Raw genomic sequence first — 13,924 nt, 5'->3', positions numbered from 1 at the left:
TATGACAATTGATATACTAAAATCACAAAAGTCTAATATCTAGATTTAATAATATTTCAAACATTGCAAAATCTTCATAAATAAGATTGTGTTACTAAGAAAAATTATAATTGTCATGTAAATTATATAAAACGCTTTTTATGGAGTGCTAATCTCCATTCTTGCCGTTAATTTTTGTTAAAACTTAATGATTCTAATAAGTAAATATTGATGGTATGATTAAGGTTCAAATGTCTAATTCATAATCATGAGAGAAAGATTACGGGTTATGAAAGTTCACTTTGCACAACCCTCTGCCTCTATTAAACATAATTGCACATCCTGTCAAGGTGATTAATTTAAATAAGTTATTTTAAATTAAGAAATCAAAGTAGTTTATAACATAGATAAAGTAAAAATAAAATTTAATTTAGTAAATATTCAATCACCATAGGAATTCATAATAACAAAAAAAAAATTAAAGACATGCAATTAGGGATGTAAAAAATATCCATATCTGCGGGTATTCGCGGATAAAATCCGCAATGGGTAGGAAATGAATATTAAAAATGGATACCCGCTACCCGTGGGTACGGGTATTTTTGATACCCGCATGTTAACGGAGCAGATATAGGTATCATAGTATCCATGGATACTCATACCCGCTAAACTTTAATTCACAAAAATATATTTATATATATATATATATATATATATATTTATATTTACGTATATATATATATATATATATATATATATATATATATATATATATATATATTTATATTTATATATTTACATAGATATTTATATATATATGTATGTATATATTAGTAAAAAATATTTTGACCTAATTTTTTCTCAAGAATCAATCGGAGAAAGTGAGCTTGTTGATCAAAACACTAATTAAATAATTTTCATTCTGTTGAATGTCATTTTATATTTATTTGTATGATTATTTGGACTTGTATGGACTTGAGTTTGTTTGAATTTTATTTAAAATTTATTGAATGTCATCTTATATTTATTTTTATGATTATTTGGACTTGTATGGATTTGAATTTGTTTGAACTTTATTTAAAATTTATGACAATGATGTATTTTATTTTATTTTATTTGAATTTATGATTAAATATTTATATTTTAAATAATTTTGTAAATACCCGCGGGTACCCGTGGATACCTGCGGATATGAAAAAAATAGACGGATACCCGCATAACGAATACTCGACAGATATAAGTATGGATACAAAATATATATTTATCCAGTTGATAGGGTACGAGGGACTTACTACCCGTACCCTACCCGCCCCGTTGACATCCCTATCTGGAATGACTAGAACCACATCTTAGAATTATTTGTTGCATCACCACAGTCCTAAATCCCATACATGGTGTGAGGACCTTTGTGAATTTTAATTATCCAAATTAAATTCAAGAGAATAGGGAAATTAATAATATTTTATTATTTTCTTAATTCTGTTTTTTATAATACAACTCTCTACCTATATTTGTATTTAAAACGAAAAATATTTTCTAGTATTATTTCATTTTAATTAAAATGTTAGTTTGTAAAATTGAGTAAAAATAAGGGATCCTAAGTGCTGAATAAATAGAAATGAATTTTGATGTTATAAATAACATCTTTCCTCGAAAACACATATAATCATTTGTCACTTCACTTCCATCAAATCTGAAAAACCATTCATCTTTTCCTTTTTGAGAAGAATATGTAGCCTCTTACATGTTTTTGATTAATTTGATAAGAAATGAAATAGTAATTAGTTATAATGATGGAGGAATGGTGGGCCAAATAGAAGTTACCATAAATGCGTAGTATGTAGTACATGGTGTTGTACATATAGAAAAGAAGGAAAAAAAGAGATTGCACGCTTGGAATGGAAGAAAATAATATAAAGAGAGAAGAGATGATGATTAATTTGGTGAGTGCATGTGGCACGCCATACCTCCCATGCAGATAACACCATCATTCTATGCTTTATTTTTGCCATAGAGGGTGTAGACAACCAAATGGACCATTCCCTAGCTACTTCGGACAAACTAAAAAACATACGTCAATTATTTATGTTCTTTCGATTCTTATGTACCTACCACACAAACAATATGTAGCCCTAGCTTTCATCATTTTCTTTCTCCTTTTCCCATTTTTCACTCAACACTCTATACCTAAAACTTATGCATGCTACTTCCACCACTTTTTCATCCTTTCCTCACTTCAACATCACCATCACCTTAAAATTAACTCCTACTTTTCCTCTGCATTCACCAATAATGTCAATTAACACTCACTACAATTTCTTTTTTTCCATCAATATTAAATGCATTATGATACTAACATCAAAAGGATTAAACTATTTCACCTCTGTTGCTGTTACTGTCACCGTTGTCACCTCTACTTACACTTGCATTTTTCATCGTTGCTGCATTGTTTGAGAAGAAGAAGAAAAAAACTTTGTTATGGAAAATTAGTTCTAGAAGGTATCTTATGTTCTACAAAATTTGTTCTATATAAATCCTAATCCACAAAAGCTCCTTTTAAATTGCATCTCTTATGTTCTAGTGAGGGCTGGAAATGTAATTCTTAAAAACTCATTTTGAATATATGTTCTGGAAAATTTGTTCCAGAAATTCTGTTTTGAAAAACTTATTTTAGAACCCATTTCATGTTTGTACAAATTTAGTTTTAAAATTCATGTTCGGGAAAATTTTATAAACAAGTCATTTGGAAGTACCTTTACCAAGGGTAAAATGTCATTTTAAAAAATAGGAAGGCAGCTAGAAATTATGGGGCTACAGGAAGAAAAAGCCTTAACGTGGACATCAAATGAGCCCAATTTGTGGTGGGTATTATGTGACTGGGCGAACAGAACTTGCTCAAAAATGTTTTGGTTCTGCCAAGTTTCTTATGTTCGAATCATGGCCATACTACTTTTCACACCTCCAAATGATTACTAAGAGTTATACTTTTCATTTTTTTTGACAAAAATGATTCAGATATTTGGTACTCTAATAAGACACCAATTTTGTGTGTTCGCAAATATGGTATGATAGACTGTAGAACCTTGTTTCTGATGTGCATCTTGGTCATATACGTAAATAAAACTTTTTTTCACTATATACTCGTTTAAAACTTATTTTCATGGTATAGATAACTAGTTTGACAAAGAAAATATAGATAATGACGGATGCACGTAGGCAGGTGTGGGAACAAATATCCTTATAATTTTTTTTTAATTTGAGTATACTTTAAAAAAAAAATTGCCCATAAAAAATAAGTATTATCCCTATAAGATAAAAAAATAATAATTAACTGATACCAATTTTATTAAACTATTTTCTAATTTTTTATTTCTCCTCAAATATCAAACATTCAGTGACACAAAAATATATCAACGTGTAATTGTGCGGGAGATGAGTGATTGTCCGGTTTTATAATGAAAAAATTACATAATATTAAATATGAAAATAGAAAGAGAGCTTTATAATTTGCTTAGGATTTTAATTTGAAACATTTTCTATGCACATATTATAGACCATGTTTTGTGGCGGTGCAGGAAGAAAGACCCCATCATGTGCTTGTGCTAAGCCCAGGAAGTCTACACAAAAAACAAAAATCAAGTTGGCTATGCTGGACCAAAATGACCAACAAACAAGTAGCTGAGAAAAAAAAAAACAATATCGTTTGTTATTGATTGGTTGAAGAACATGTGGTCGTGTGGCACCTACGTGCCTTAGCGCCTTATCCAGCAACTATAGTGTTGACAGTTGTGGTGGTCGTTTAAGAATTTGTAACCTGAAATCTTCACTTTACATCACTCTATCTCTCAATCTTCATCACCAACAAGGGTTTGAGTAACCATGGCATCCACCACTCTATCTCCTACAACCCCTTCTCAGGTATCAAAAACAACAAAAGTGTTCATTATTTAACATATTCTCTATAATGTGCAGCATTATGAAGGGACTACTACATGTTCTGTGATTTCAGCTATGCTCCGGAAAGAGTGGGATTTTCTGTCCCTCACAAGCACTTCTTGTGAAACCAATGAAGAGGCAGATGATGGGGAAGAACAAGGGAATGAAAATTTCTTGCCAGGCCACCAGCATTCCTGCTGATAGAGTCCCTGACATGGGCAAAAGGCAGCTCATGAATCTCCTTCTTCTTGGTGCTATTTCACTCCCTAGTGCTGGAATGCTTATTCCCTACACCTATTTCTTCGTTCCTCCCGGGTAACTTTTCTTTTTCTTCTTCTTCAATTTGCAATTCAACCCTCTTTCTGCTGTGTAAGTGTTAAAATCAATTCACTTTTTAATTGGGGGGAGGTGGCAATTAGCATTGTTGATCCTATATGACTATTGACTTGTTCAATTGTGTGTGAATTTAATCATGTAGGTTTAGGATCTTTGTTCTTGTTTCTTAACTTTACTGTTGAAGTTCTATGGTGTGCCTTTGATTAATCATCCACAATTATATTTGGGAGTTACATATTTTTTTGGGTCTTACAAAATTTCAGATTCCTGGTTTTTGTCCTTCTGAAATTTCAGATTCCTGGCTTTTGTCCTTGTAAAAAGGGCAGAAATTTTACCCTCAAGACTGGTATTACCTTAATATATGGTAGCGTTTGAGATTTGGTAAGTGACAAATTTTGTGACAGAATTTTCAAAAACTATTTTAAACCATTAAGGAACTGATATTGTAACCAAAATTCAAGGACTAATTTGGTCGTGTGTAACTTTTGCAGAAATAAGTTGAGAGTTTACTCTAGTAATAATATGAATTCTCAAAAACCAGCGTCGATCATTTCTCTTGTACTAATTGGATCAGCTTTGGGGATCCTTTTGTGTGATGATACATCGTCCATGAGAAGCTTTTCTGTCAAACCTTGAATAATCAGCTTCTGCTTTTCTAGTTGTGCACCCTCTTCTACAATAATTATACTATTACTTCAACCTAATTCCTACATCATAATATTGGTGTGATTATAATTGTAATGATTTCTGTAATGGGAGAGTCTGAAGGAAGTTATTGAATTCAGAATTTCATATTGTTTGGAATTTTGCCTAAGTTATTTAGTTTTGCATTCTTTTCACATTAGTTCAAAATTTCTGCACCTAAGTTCCCAGTTGATTCATAAGGGGAAGAAATCTATGATAATGTTCATTACTTATTGCATCCAGCATCCAAAAGTTTGATAATTAACTCTTAACCTTCCAACGCGCTGCTTCCATTATTCAATCCAGTTTCTTCATCTACACATACCATTAACCCTAACTTGCAAAAAATTACAGTTCAGGTTCTTCAGCTGGAGGTACTGTTGCCAAGGATGCCGTTGGAAATGATGTAATCGCAGATAATTGGCTCAAGACACATGGACCTGGTGACAGAACTCTTACACAAGGATTGAAGGTAAGTTTACATCTGTCTAGAGTTAGCTTTTTCATGGATCTTCAACAACTAGCAGATGTTTTACAAAGGTTTGCCCTTGTAGAAGTGAAAATGTTTCAACCAAAATAAGCATTTTCACATTTCCATAATTTGAATCCCACTTCACAGGGAGATCCTACCTATCTTGTGGTGGAGAAAGACAGAACCCTTGCAACATATGCAATTAACGCCGTGTGCACTCATCTGGGATGTGTGGTGCCATGGAATACAGCTGAGAAAAAGTTCATCTGCCCATGTCATGGATCTCAGTACAATGACCAAGGAAGAGTTGTGAGAGGACCTGCTCCCTTGGTAAGTAAATTGGAAAACCTTCTTTTGACAAATTTGTGGCCTTTTTACTTATAGAAGAATAGTTTCAAGACAAAATTATGGTCATTTTCTTTAGGATAAAATATGTTTTAATATCTGAACTTTGACGTAAAATTGAAATTTGTTTTTATCTGAAATTTTGATACATCTTGGTCTCTAAACTTAAAAAATGAATGGATATAGTTCTTTTAATCCAATTACGTTCAATATTTTTTATGTGTCAATGCGTTTCATGCTAACATTTGAACATTTAAGTTGTTTACACCGTTTTACATGTTTCGACTTCAATGTCAGCTGGGAAACACGTTTGACATGTTGAATGTAATTAGGTTGGAAGGATTATATTCATTTATTTTTAAAGTTTGAGAATCAAATTGTATTAAAGTTTTGGACATAGATGAATTTAAATTTTCCGTGTCAAAGTTTAGGGACTAAACATATTAAACATTTTTTCTTAACAACTTAGTACGTAGTACTGTTCAAATTTTAATCTTTTCTTTTCTCTACTTACCTATGGTTAGAACAGTGATGAATGATTTTGTTATTGTTGTTGGACAGTCTCTGGCATTAGCACATTGTGATATAGATGATGGGAAGGTGGTGTTTGTACCTTGGGTTGAAACAGATTTCAGAACAGGTGATGCTCCATGGTGGGCTTAAGACTCCTTAAAGCCGTTTCTCTGTTGTCATATGTATTTAAGTATGAAATTCAAACAATCTGTTTTGTGTCACTGCATAAATATATTTTGTAATCAAATTGATATTCTGTGAACTCAAGCTATGGAAAGGAACCTTTTTTTTCCGAGTAATCCCTTCTACCATATGCTTTTTCTTTTTCTTTTCTTTTAATTTAGTGGAAAATATTGCTTTGTGCTGCCAAAAATTGAACCTTTGCTCCTTTAGAATCCTTGCTATACCTTTTTATAACCTTTATGGGTTTTGGGTAGCTGCTAATGTAGTTAGTGTGATATAAAACCAGTGTTTAGTTATTATGATGTTTAAATTAATTTTCAAAACAAAGCACTTTATTTGAATGTAAACGTGGTGTTGGAGATCCAACATCATAGATACGACTATGTAAAAGAAAATATAATATCAAATTTTAGTTTACAAATCAGTTCTATAGTATTTAGTTTAGGTCCTGATTAGTAGCGGGTTAATTTTACTTAAGTATTGAAAAACTGGAAAAGAAAAGAAAAAGTCTTGAAATCCTGAATTTGTAGAAACACGAAGAAAGATTCAAAAGAGTTCAGAAGGGAGAAGAAAGAAGAAGAAATGAGTCACCGATAGAGGAAGAGAAAAAAGAAAGAAATTGAAAAATAATACAAATTCGGAAAAAAGAAAATAGAACAAAAAAGAAAGATATGGCATGAGAGTAATGGTTCGACCTAAAAGATGGTTCAACGTCAGTTTGACTATAATGTAAAAAGGGCGTAGTGAAAAAGTAGGAATTTTCAACATATAATAACTAACGTTAAAAACTACTTTCAACATTAGGTGAGGCCATAGCTAATTATCCACAAGAAAAGTTAGGGGAGTTCGCAAGAAAAGTTCTTGGTTTATATTGAATCATTTCTGTCAAGAACAACAAAAGTAAATATTTCTTTCGTATCTAAATATTTTATTAAGACTGATTAAATCTCATATAACTTTTGGCACTTGATTAGTTTTATCCATTTCTACACAATTTTAAAATTCTTTGCGATTTCATTCCATTGTCACCACTTATCGTATCTAATGCGATGTTGTGTCTCTGATTTCATTAACGAAAAGAAATAATTAAAAGTACAATCACTATTAAATAAATAATCTTTTAGAGATATATCATTAAATAAAGTAAAACTACTTAAAAGCCTATTATACATTACAATTTTTTTTTGCTTGTATTTAATTTAGCGCGAATATTGTAAGTAGATGTATATGGTTTGCAATCTGTCACCGGTTCACATCATTCATGATTTGTACCAAAAACTAAAAAGTACACAATCAACTCCTTTATTTGCACATGTTTTCAATAATTACCTGTCTTTAACAAAAAAAAAATTGAATTTCGAATTATTTTAAACTAATAATAAGATATTACTTTAAATAACAAAAGTGTGCTAGTGTGAACAACGGTGCAAGTTGATCCTCTTTCCCTAGTTTTGAAAACGCCCACCTTTCATTCATACTATAATGAAAAAATACGTCTATCACACGCAAGTCCATTTGAATACAAAATAGCAATAAATTAAGCCGTTTAATCAAGGAACAGTCCACATACTCATTCTCATCGATCTTTTTAAGATCCTCTTCCTTGGTCAATTAATTAAACTTTGCTAAAATAGAAATAAAATAAATTATATGTTCGTGTGGTTTGAAGAATTAGATGCACTGGCTATGGCCAATATCAATGTGAAGACTGAAAAGTCACACTGCGAAGCACAACCGTGTGAACACAGAACATAAAAAGTTGAATTCAGATAAGGAAGCACAACTTGTTGTTGTCTTTGACATAAAAGAGAACACAAGCACACAAGTATTTGACAAATCCATTTGAAGCAATAGGAGTGACCCACCAGATGCTGCTTCCTTTTAGCCACTTCTCTTTCTACATTTCTCATCATTTCTGGGCAACGTGCAGTGTTCTATAGGAAGCTCTTTCTCGCTTCAATACCTTCTTCATCTTTTCACTACAGGTAAGGTAGAAGCCATGTTATGCTAGTCCCTTAATCTATTTTTCCTCGTATATTCTCCACAATCTTCTGTATGTCGTAACTGGTAATTTTTTTTTCTGCACAACGACTTCATTTTTAGATGTCATGAATTATTACAAAGCACTTTCACTTCTAAAACAGTAAATTCTTCTTTTGTTATGTGTATTCAAATTCCTGAAAACATGTTCCCAGATTTTATCCAAACATGGTCTAAATCGTTGGTCTCTCTTCATCAATCGTCATTTGAAAGTTGAAGCTAAAACAGTGGCAGCCAATTGTCAAATTTTAATGCGTCACTATCAGTTGCAATATCTGCGGGTGAAACACATGCTTTGACTTAATTATAGCATGATTGATAATACCTGCAATATAAGATTTTATTATTGCTTTGAAAACATGTGTTAGACTTTTTAATTCCCAGAATATTTTAAATTATTCTATTTTTAATCAAAAAGAAGGTGGTATGTGAGGTGGCTTCGTATAGTTTATCTTCAATAAGTCAAATAGATTATATATACACATTGAAACCTTGAGGTGATGAATCTAATTTCTTCATTGAAGAGAAGCATCCATGGCAGGCATGGGCAACAATGAGATTTCAACACGGCTAGAGGTTCGTACCTTGATCTATCTACTGTTCTGTTATTTCAACATAGAAACACAGAGAAATTCATTTATAATTTTTACTTGTTTGGTCTATTGAATAGGGAAAATCTGCTGCAATAGTGGTTTGTTGGCTTCTCGGAAATGGATGTCTTTTTTCATGGAATAGTATGCTGACAATAGAAGATTACTACGTTAACTTGTTTCCAGTGTGATTCATACATACATACTCTTGTTCTTCATTATCTGACCTCATATTCAAATGTTGTAATTGTAATTTGGTGTTCTGTTTGTGCAGAAATATCACCCCTCTAGGGTTCTTACACTTGTATATCAGCCATTTGCTGTTGGAACACTTGCAATACTAGCGTATAATGAGGCAAAAATCAATACACGAATTCGGAATATGTTTGGATATATACTTTTTTTCATAAGCACGTTGCTGGTGTTAATTGTAAGTCCTATTCGTTAATCTGAGAACTTGGATAATTGATTCCTCTGGGATGGTGTTTATTTATGTCCAACCAATCTGTCATAGGTGAATTCTGCAGCATCTGGTGAAGGAGGGCTTGGAATATTCCTTGCTATATGTGCACTTAGTGGTGCCTTTGGAGTAGCAGATGCTCATGTTCAAGGTGGAATGGTGGGAGACCTGTCCTACATGCAACCAGAGTTCATTCAGGTTATCCTCTGTGATATAATTATGATGAAGTTATTAAAGATTCATTAAGCTAATGAATTTGTTTGCTATGGTTTTTTTGTTACAGTCATTCCTTGCTGGTTTGGCAGCATCTGGTGTATTAACCTCTGCTTTGAGGTTAATTACAAAAGCAGCATTTGATCATTCTAGTGACGGTCTCCGCAAAGGAGCAAGTAGGTTCAATTCATGTTTGTCGTCACTGAACTTATATAATTATTATGATCATTGTTGTCCTCACCCCCTTTTAGTTTCTGATCACTTGTCATGTTATACAATTAATTATGCAGTTCTTTTCTTTGCCATATCAACATTCTTTGAGCTCCTATGCGTTATTCTCTATGCATTTATTTTTCCTAAACTACCAATTGTGAAGTACTACCGTTCAAAGGCAGCATCAGAAGGATCCAAAACTGTATCAGCTGACCTTGCAGCAGGTGGCATCCGGACATTACCTGGAACAGTACTGTGTTCTCACGTCCTTTTTACTCATCAATGCATCCCAGAAATTTTTCTTTGTTAAAGAAAAAACACAACTTATGCATTAAGGTTCATGTTTTTTCAGGACGAGGAAAATACAAAAGATCCAGAGCGGAAGGGAAACAAGCAATTGTTATCGGAAAACATTGATTATGCATTTGATATGTTCCTAATTTATGTGCTGACACTGTCTATTTTCCCTGGATTCCTCTCAGAAGATACTGGATCACATAGTTTGGGCACATGGTATGTTCATCACGAAATAGCTTGATTTTGTGACTAGAAACTAAACAAAAGGCCAAGATATATTTATTTACTCTGTGATTTTATATAACCGGATATAATGTAAATTGACATGTCTGAGTGTTTCAGGTATGCTCTCGTCTTAATTGCTATGTATAATGTGTGCGATCTGATTGGAAGATACATTCCACTCATCAAATGCTTGAAATTGGAGTCCCGAAAGATGATCACAATAGCTACCGTTAGCCGTTTCATACTAATTCCAGCATTTTATTTCACCGCAAAGTTTGGTGACCAAGGTTGGATGATATTGTTAACATCCTTCTTGGGGCTATCCAATGGTTATCTCACTGTGTGTGTCCTAACATCTGCACCAAAAGGTTACAAGGTGAGTCACCTAAGTGTTCATATAGAGCCAGAAAACTTTGGTGTCTAGACATTAAAATTTGGTGTGTTTACTTTTTGTAGGGTCCAGAACAAAATGCCTTGGGAAACATATTGGTGTTGTTTCTTGTTGGAGGAATCTTTGCAGGAGTAGTACTCGACTGGCTATGGTTGATAGGTAAAGGATGGTGAGACGATGAGACCCAATTCATGCCAGATTACAGGAATGCTTCTCAAGACTTCATTCCTTGTAAAACATTGTAGCTTGCCTTTTTAATGCTTTAAACTAATGAATTGGACGAATGTAAAATTGATTTGCATTCCTCGTGGTGGTCACACTCGCACCATGTAGAGACAAATACAGGTTACAGTGACGGTACTTGTACGCAATTCTTTGAACTAATAGTGATGATCTCTTCAGCTAATATTCCAAGCTTTTATCCTGTACTATTTTAATCTTCACTTTTTTTATTACTTCATACTATTTTATTCCTAAAAGGAATGCAAAATAAAGAGTGGAAAAGGACTAATAATAAAAGAACAAATATGTACAAAAAAAATAATAGAGTCAGAGTCCAAAATTTACAGTGAGAGAGAACAAAACGTTGGTTGCATAATTTTGTCTAATAGCTTCACGTGACACCCAGATACAGATTACAAACAAAAGCGGGCAAAGAAAGGTCTAATAGGACCCTCTCATCTCGCAATCAAGAAGTGGACCCTTCAATCACGGAAAAACCAGAAGCATCAGGAGCATAATCCAAACTATCCTCAACGGCCTAGATGAACCCTGGTTCGTCTCAAATTGCAGGGAATCAACGGCCAAGGGCATGTTGTCCTGGTCCGGACTACACTTCGATTCGTGTGGATGTGCGCTGTACATCACAGCTCGCAACACCGCCGAAACGGTTGGAATGTACGCCGTTTTGTTTCTTCCTAGCAGCCACGTCAGCGCCATCAATTGGCAGTCACGGTTGAACATCTTCTTAGCTCTCTCACTCTCACTCTCCTTATTACTCCCTTTTATCTGTTTCAAAATAAAACCAAACTTCAAAAAACTTACCAACAACCACACATTCGCTACCTCAACCTTATTTTACACAAACTAAAAGTTAACCCTTTATGTTTTTTATATCAAATTGTAATTATAATATCAATTTTGTGAGGTTAATCTTTAAAAGTCCTTGCATTCTCCTTGTATCTATCTATAAGTGATTAACCACACTCATATATTATAATGTAGGATATTTAACTTCCATTGTTTTTTTTTTTTAAATTGAGTTATTACGACATTAGATATATTCCAATATGGTATCGGAGGTGGCAAGACATGAACATAAACTCTACCTCACACGCACATGGCAGTGTCATTTTCGCAGGTCAACCCAAAATTAATTAGAATTCAGATGAAAAAAATTCAACGTTGCATTAAGAGTTGATTTTAATCTTTATATAGGGAGGAGATGAAAAAGCGTGTGACCTTTTGTAGAGCGCTTAGGCATTGCGTGCAGCCAGCGTAAGAAGCGTTGCGGCAATTCTTTTCCAGGTTCCGTACAACGGCGGTGGGGGTGGCGTTGTGGGTGCCGGAGACGTTTCGAACCGCAGTGATGTGGAACGCGTTGGGGCAGCTCAGGGAGGTTATCTGGTGGAGTCTGATGCCGCAGAAGCAGAGAATGGCGTCGCAGGTGCCGTTGGGTTGGGGGATTCGGATGCTCCGATTTCTCAGTGAGTCTTGGAGCGAGTTGACGCAACTCTGGGAGTCGTCGGGCATCATGGGGAGGTCGCCGGAGGGAGGCGGCGCGGCGGCGGATACTTCGAGGGCTGTTCGGGCGAAGGCGGCGAAGAGCCAGGCGGCAAGGACTGGACAGCAGCGGCTGCGGTCAAGGGTGGTGCCGCAGGCGTGGTTGACGCCGCCGAAGAGCTCGTTGGAGAGGTCGAGGCGGCAGATTTGGGAGCGGGTTTGGGTCGGGTATGCGGGGACGGTGTTGAAGGACGGCGAGTTCCCAGGGTTGAGAGGTTGTGCAGCTGTGAACCACATTGAAGCCAAGAAAACAAGGCCTCCCACAGAGGAGGTGATGAATAATTGCATTTTCTTTGGCTTTGGAGGATTGGAAGTTCTTCTGGTTCTTGTAGGAAGTGGAAATGATGTACCAGGAAAAACAAAGGATTAACGATGTTTGGGCTATGATTTTTATGCATAAAAGGAGAAGATAGACTGAAATGAGATGAGAGATTAGGGATATGATGAAAAGACAAATACATTTATGAAAATTAAATTTTATCTTATTATTATAATAAATACAATTAATCTTATTTATTTTATTATTTATGAAAAATTATCTAACCGTTGACAATAAAAAATAATCATTTTTTTTCTTATATACATTTCGTAACTTTATTGATCTTTTTAATTTTAACAAAAATTTCACTAATAGTTTTTATTTTAATAATTATTATAATATTTTTTATTTTATTGTATTGTTATGAGAAAAAATGGAGACACATGTTTGATGGTACGTGTTTCCGCTAGTATTTTTAACACGATTTAAGCATTTCAAAAATTCAAAATTGAAATTGTGATCGGACGATCAAAATATATTAAAAAATCCATTATAACTTAGTTTTGAAGTAAAAGATGGGTTTGAAAATGAATTGAAAGTGTTAACATTCTATGAATCATAATTATCTTGAATTAAATATAGAGCTACCATAACATAATTGGTTATGAAACAAAAGTTTGTTATCTTATTGAAGTGATAATGCAGTGGAGGCAAAAGAATAGAATGCAGGGGTTGTTTGGTAGTCCTAGAATTATTGAATAGGTGTTGAAGGGTGAGTAAGTTGTCTTTAATCACGTTGTTAGTGAGTATTGGAATAGTTCTATAATTGTCCTTGATTAAATAATGTCAGAAATAAATTGACTTTCTTTTTCTCTTTAGTCTTCTCCTACTTGCTTTTACTATTCTCTCCATCACCAGCACAAGGAAATCCTGACTCCTACATCGAAGACATATGTCTACAACTGCAAATATAATTAACAAAATGTTTAAACCTTTTTGATTGAAA

General features: G+C 33.9%; 3 protein-coding genes across 9 annotated transcripts; 2 read left to right on the top strand and 1 right to left on the bottom strand.

The window, feature by feature from the left end:
- The first annotated feature begins 3,678 nt into the window (after nucleotides 1–3,678).
- LOC114183273 (cytochrome b6-f complex iron-sulfur subunit, chloroplastic) lies at nucleotides 3,679–6,564 on the top strand. The gene is made up of 5 exons (XM_028070227.1): nucleotides 3,679–3,897; nucleotides 3,989–4,230; nucleotides 5,290–5,407; nucleotides 5,555–5,737; nucleotides 6,314–6,564. The coding sequence occupies exons 1-5, from the start codon at nucleotides 3,859–3,861 to the stop codon at nucleotides 6,413–6,415; spliced, it is 684 nt and encodes a 227-aa protein (XP_027926028.1). The 5' UTR covers nucleotides 3,679–3,858; the 3' UTR covers nucleotides 6,416–6,564.
- A 1,554-nt stretch (nucleotides 6,565–8,118) lies between these two features.
- Nucleotides 8,119–11,283, top strand: LOC114185181 (equilibrative nucleotide transporter 3-like). Of its 7 annotated transcripts, none has more exons than XM_028072751.1 (10): nucleotides 8,119–8,433; nucleotides 9,018–9,064; nucleotides 9,159–9,263; nucleotides 9,353–9,508; nucleotides 9,593–9,736; nucleotides 9,822–9,927; nucleotides 10,042–10,214; nucleotides 10,317–10,477; nucleotides 10,604–10,862; nucleotides 10,943–11,283. In XM_028072751.1, the coding sequence occupies exons 2-10, from the start codon at nucleotides 9,023–9,025 to the stop codon at nucleotides 11,048–11,050; spliced, it is 1,254 nt and encodes a 417-aa protein (XP_027928552.1). In that variant the 5' UTR covers nucleotides 8,119–8,433; nucleotides 9,018–9,022; the 3' UTR covers nucleotides 11,051–11,283. The 7 variants fall into 7 exon arrangements, with proteins under 7 accessions (XP_027928552.1, XP_027928551.1, XP_027928555.1 ...); XM_028072750.1 differs by having other exon boundaries at nucleotides 9,013–9,064; XM_028072754.1 differs by having other exon boundaries at nucleotides 8,120–8,433; nucleotides 9,159–9,179.
- Nucleotides 11,284–11,385: 102 nt separating this feature from the next.
- Nucleotides 11,386–13,039, bottom strand: LOC114185183 (uncharacterized GPI-anchored protein At4g28100-like). The gene is made up of 2 exons (XM_028072758.1): nucleotides 12,339–13,039; nucleotides 11,386–11,885 (listed from the first exon to the last, which is right to left on the bottom strand). Exons 1-2 carry the CDS (start codon nucleotides 12,945–12,947, stop codon nucleotides 11,586–11,588), a joined length of 909 nt encoding a protein of 302 aa, XP_027928559.1. The 5' UTR covers nucleotides 12,948–13,039; the 3' UTR covers nucleotides 11,386–11,585.
- Nucleotides 13,040–13,924: the final 885 nt, after the last annotated feature.

The sequence above is a fragment of the Vigna unguiculata genome, chromosome 5 (assembly GCF_004118075.2).
Source record: "Vigna unguiculata cultivar IT97K-499-35 chromosome 5, ASM411807v1, whole genome shotgun sequence".
NCBI lineage: Eukaryota > Viridiplantae > Streptophyta > Magnoliopsida > Fabales > Fabaceae > Vigna > Vigna unguiculata.
This window is presented reverse-complemented; position numbering and strand designations above follow the sequence as displayed.

What these genes read in the sequence shown, in the direction of transcription:
- LOC114183273 (XM_028070227.1), top strand. Translation starts at nt 3,859, where the DNA reads ATGGCATCCACCACTCTATCTCCTACAACCCCTTCTCAG. An exon ending in CTCCTACAACCCCTTCTCAG is followed by an intron (nt 3,898 to 3,988) that starts GTATCAAAAACA and finishes CTGTGATTTCAG; the next exon opens with CTATGCTCCGGAAAGAGTGG. An exon ending in TGAGAGGACCTGCTCCCTTG is followed by an intron (nt 5,738 to 6,313) that starts GTAAGTAAATTG and finishes GTTGTTGGACAG; the next exon opens with TCTCTGGCATTAGCACATTG.
- LOC114185181 (XM_028072751.1), top strand. Translation starts at nt 9,023, where the DNA reads ATGGCAGGCATGGGCAACAATGAGATTTCAACACGGCTAGAG. An exon ending in CGGTCTCCGCAAAGGAGCAA is followed by an intron (nt 9,928 to 10,041) that starts GTAGGTTCAATT and finishes TTAATTATGCAG; the next exon opens with TTCTTTTCTTTGCCATATCA. An exon ending in CTGCACCAAAAGGTTACAAG is followed by an intron (nt 10,863 to 10,942) that starts GTGAGTCACCTA and finishes TACTTTTTGTAG; the next exon opens with GGTCCAGAACAAAATGCCTT.
- LOC114185183 (XM_028072758.1), bottom strand. Translation starts at nt 12,947, where the DNA reads ATGCAATTATTCATCACCTCCTCTGTGGGAGGCCTTGTTTTCTTGGCT. An exon ending in GCCTAAGCGCTCTACAAAAG is followed by an intron (nt 11,886 to 12,338) that starts GTCACACGCTTT and finishes ATTTTGAAACAG; the next exon opens with ATAAAAGGGAGTAATAAGGA.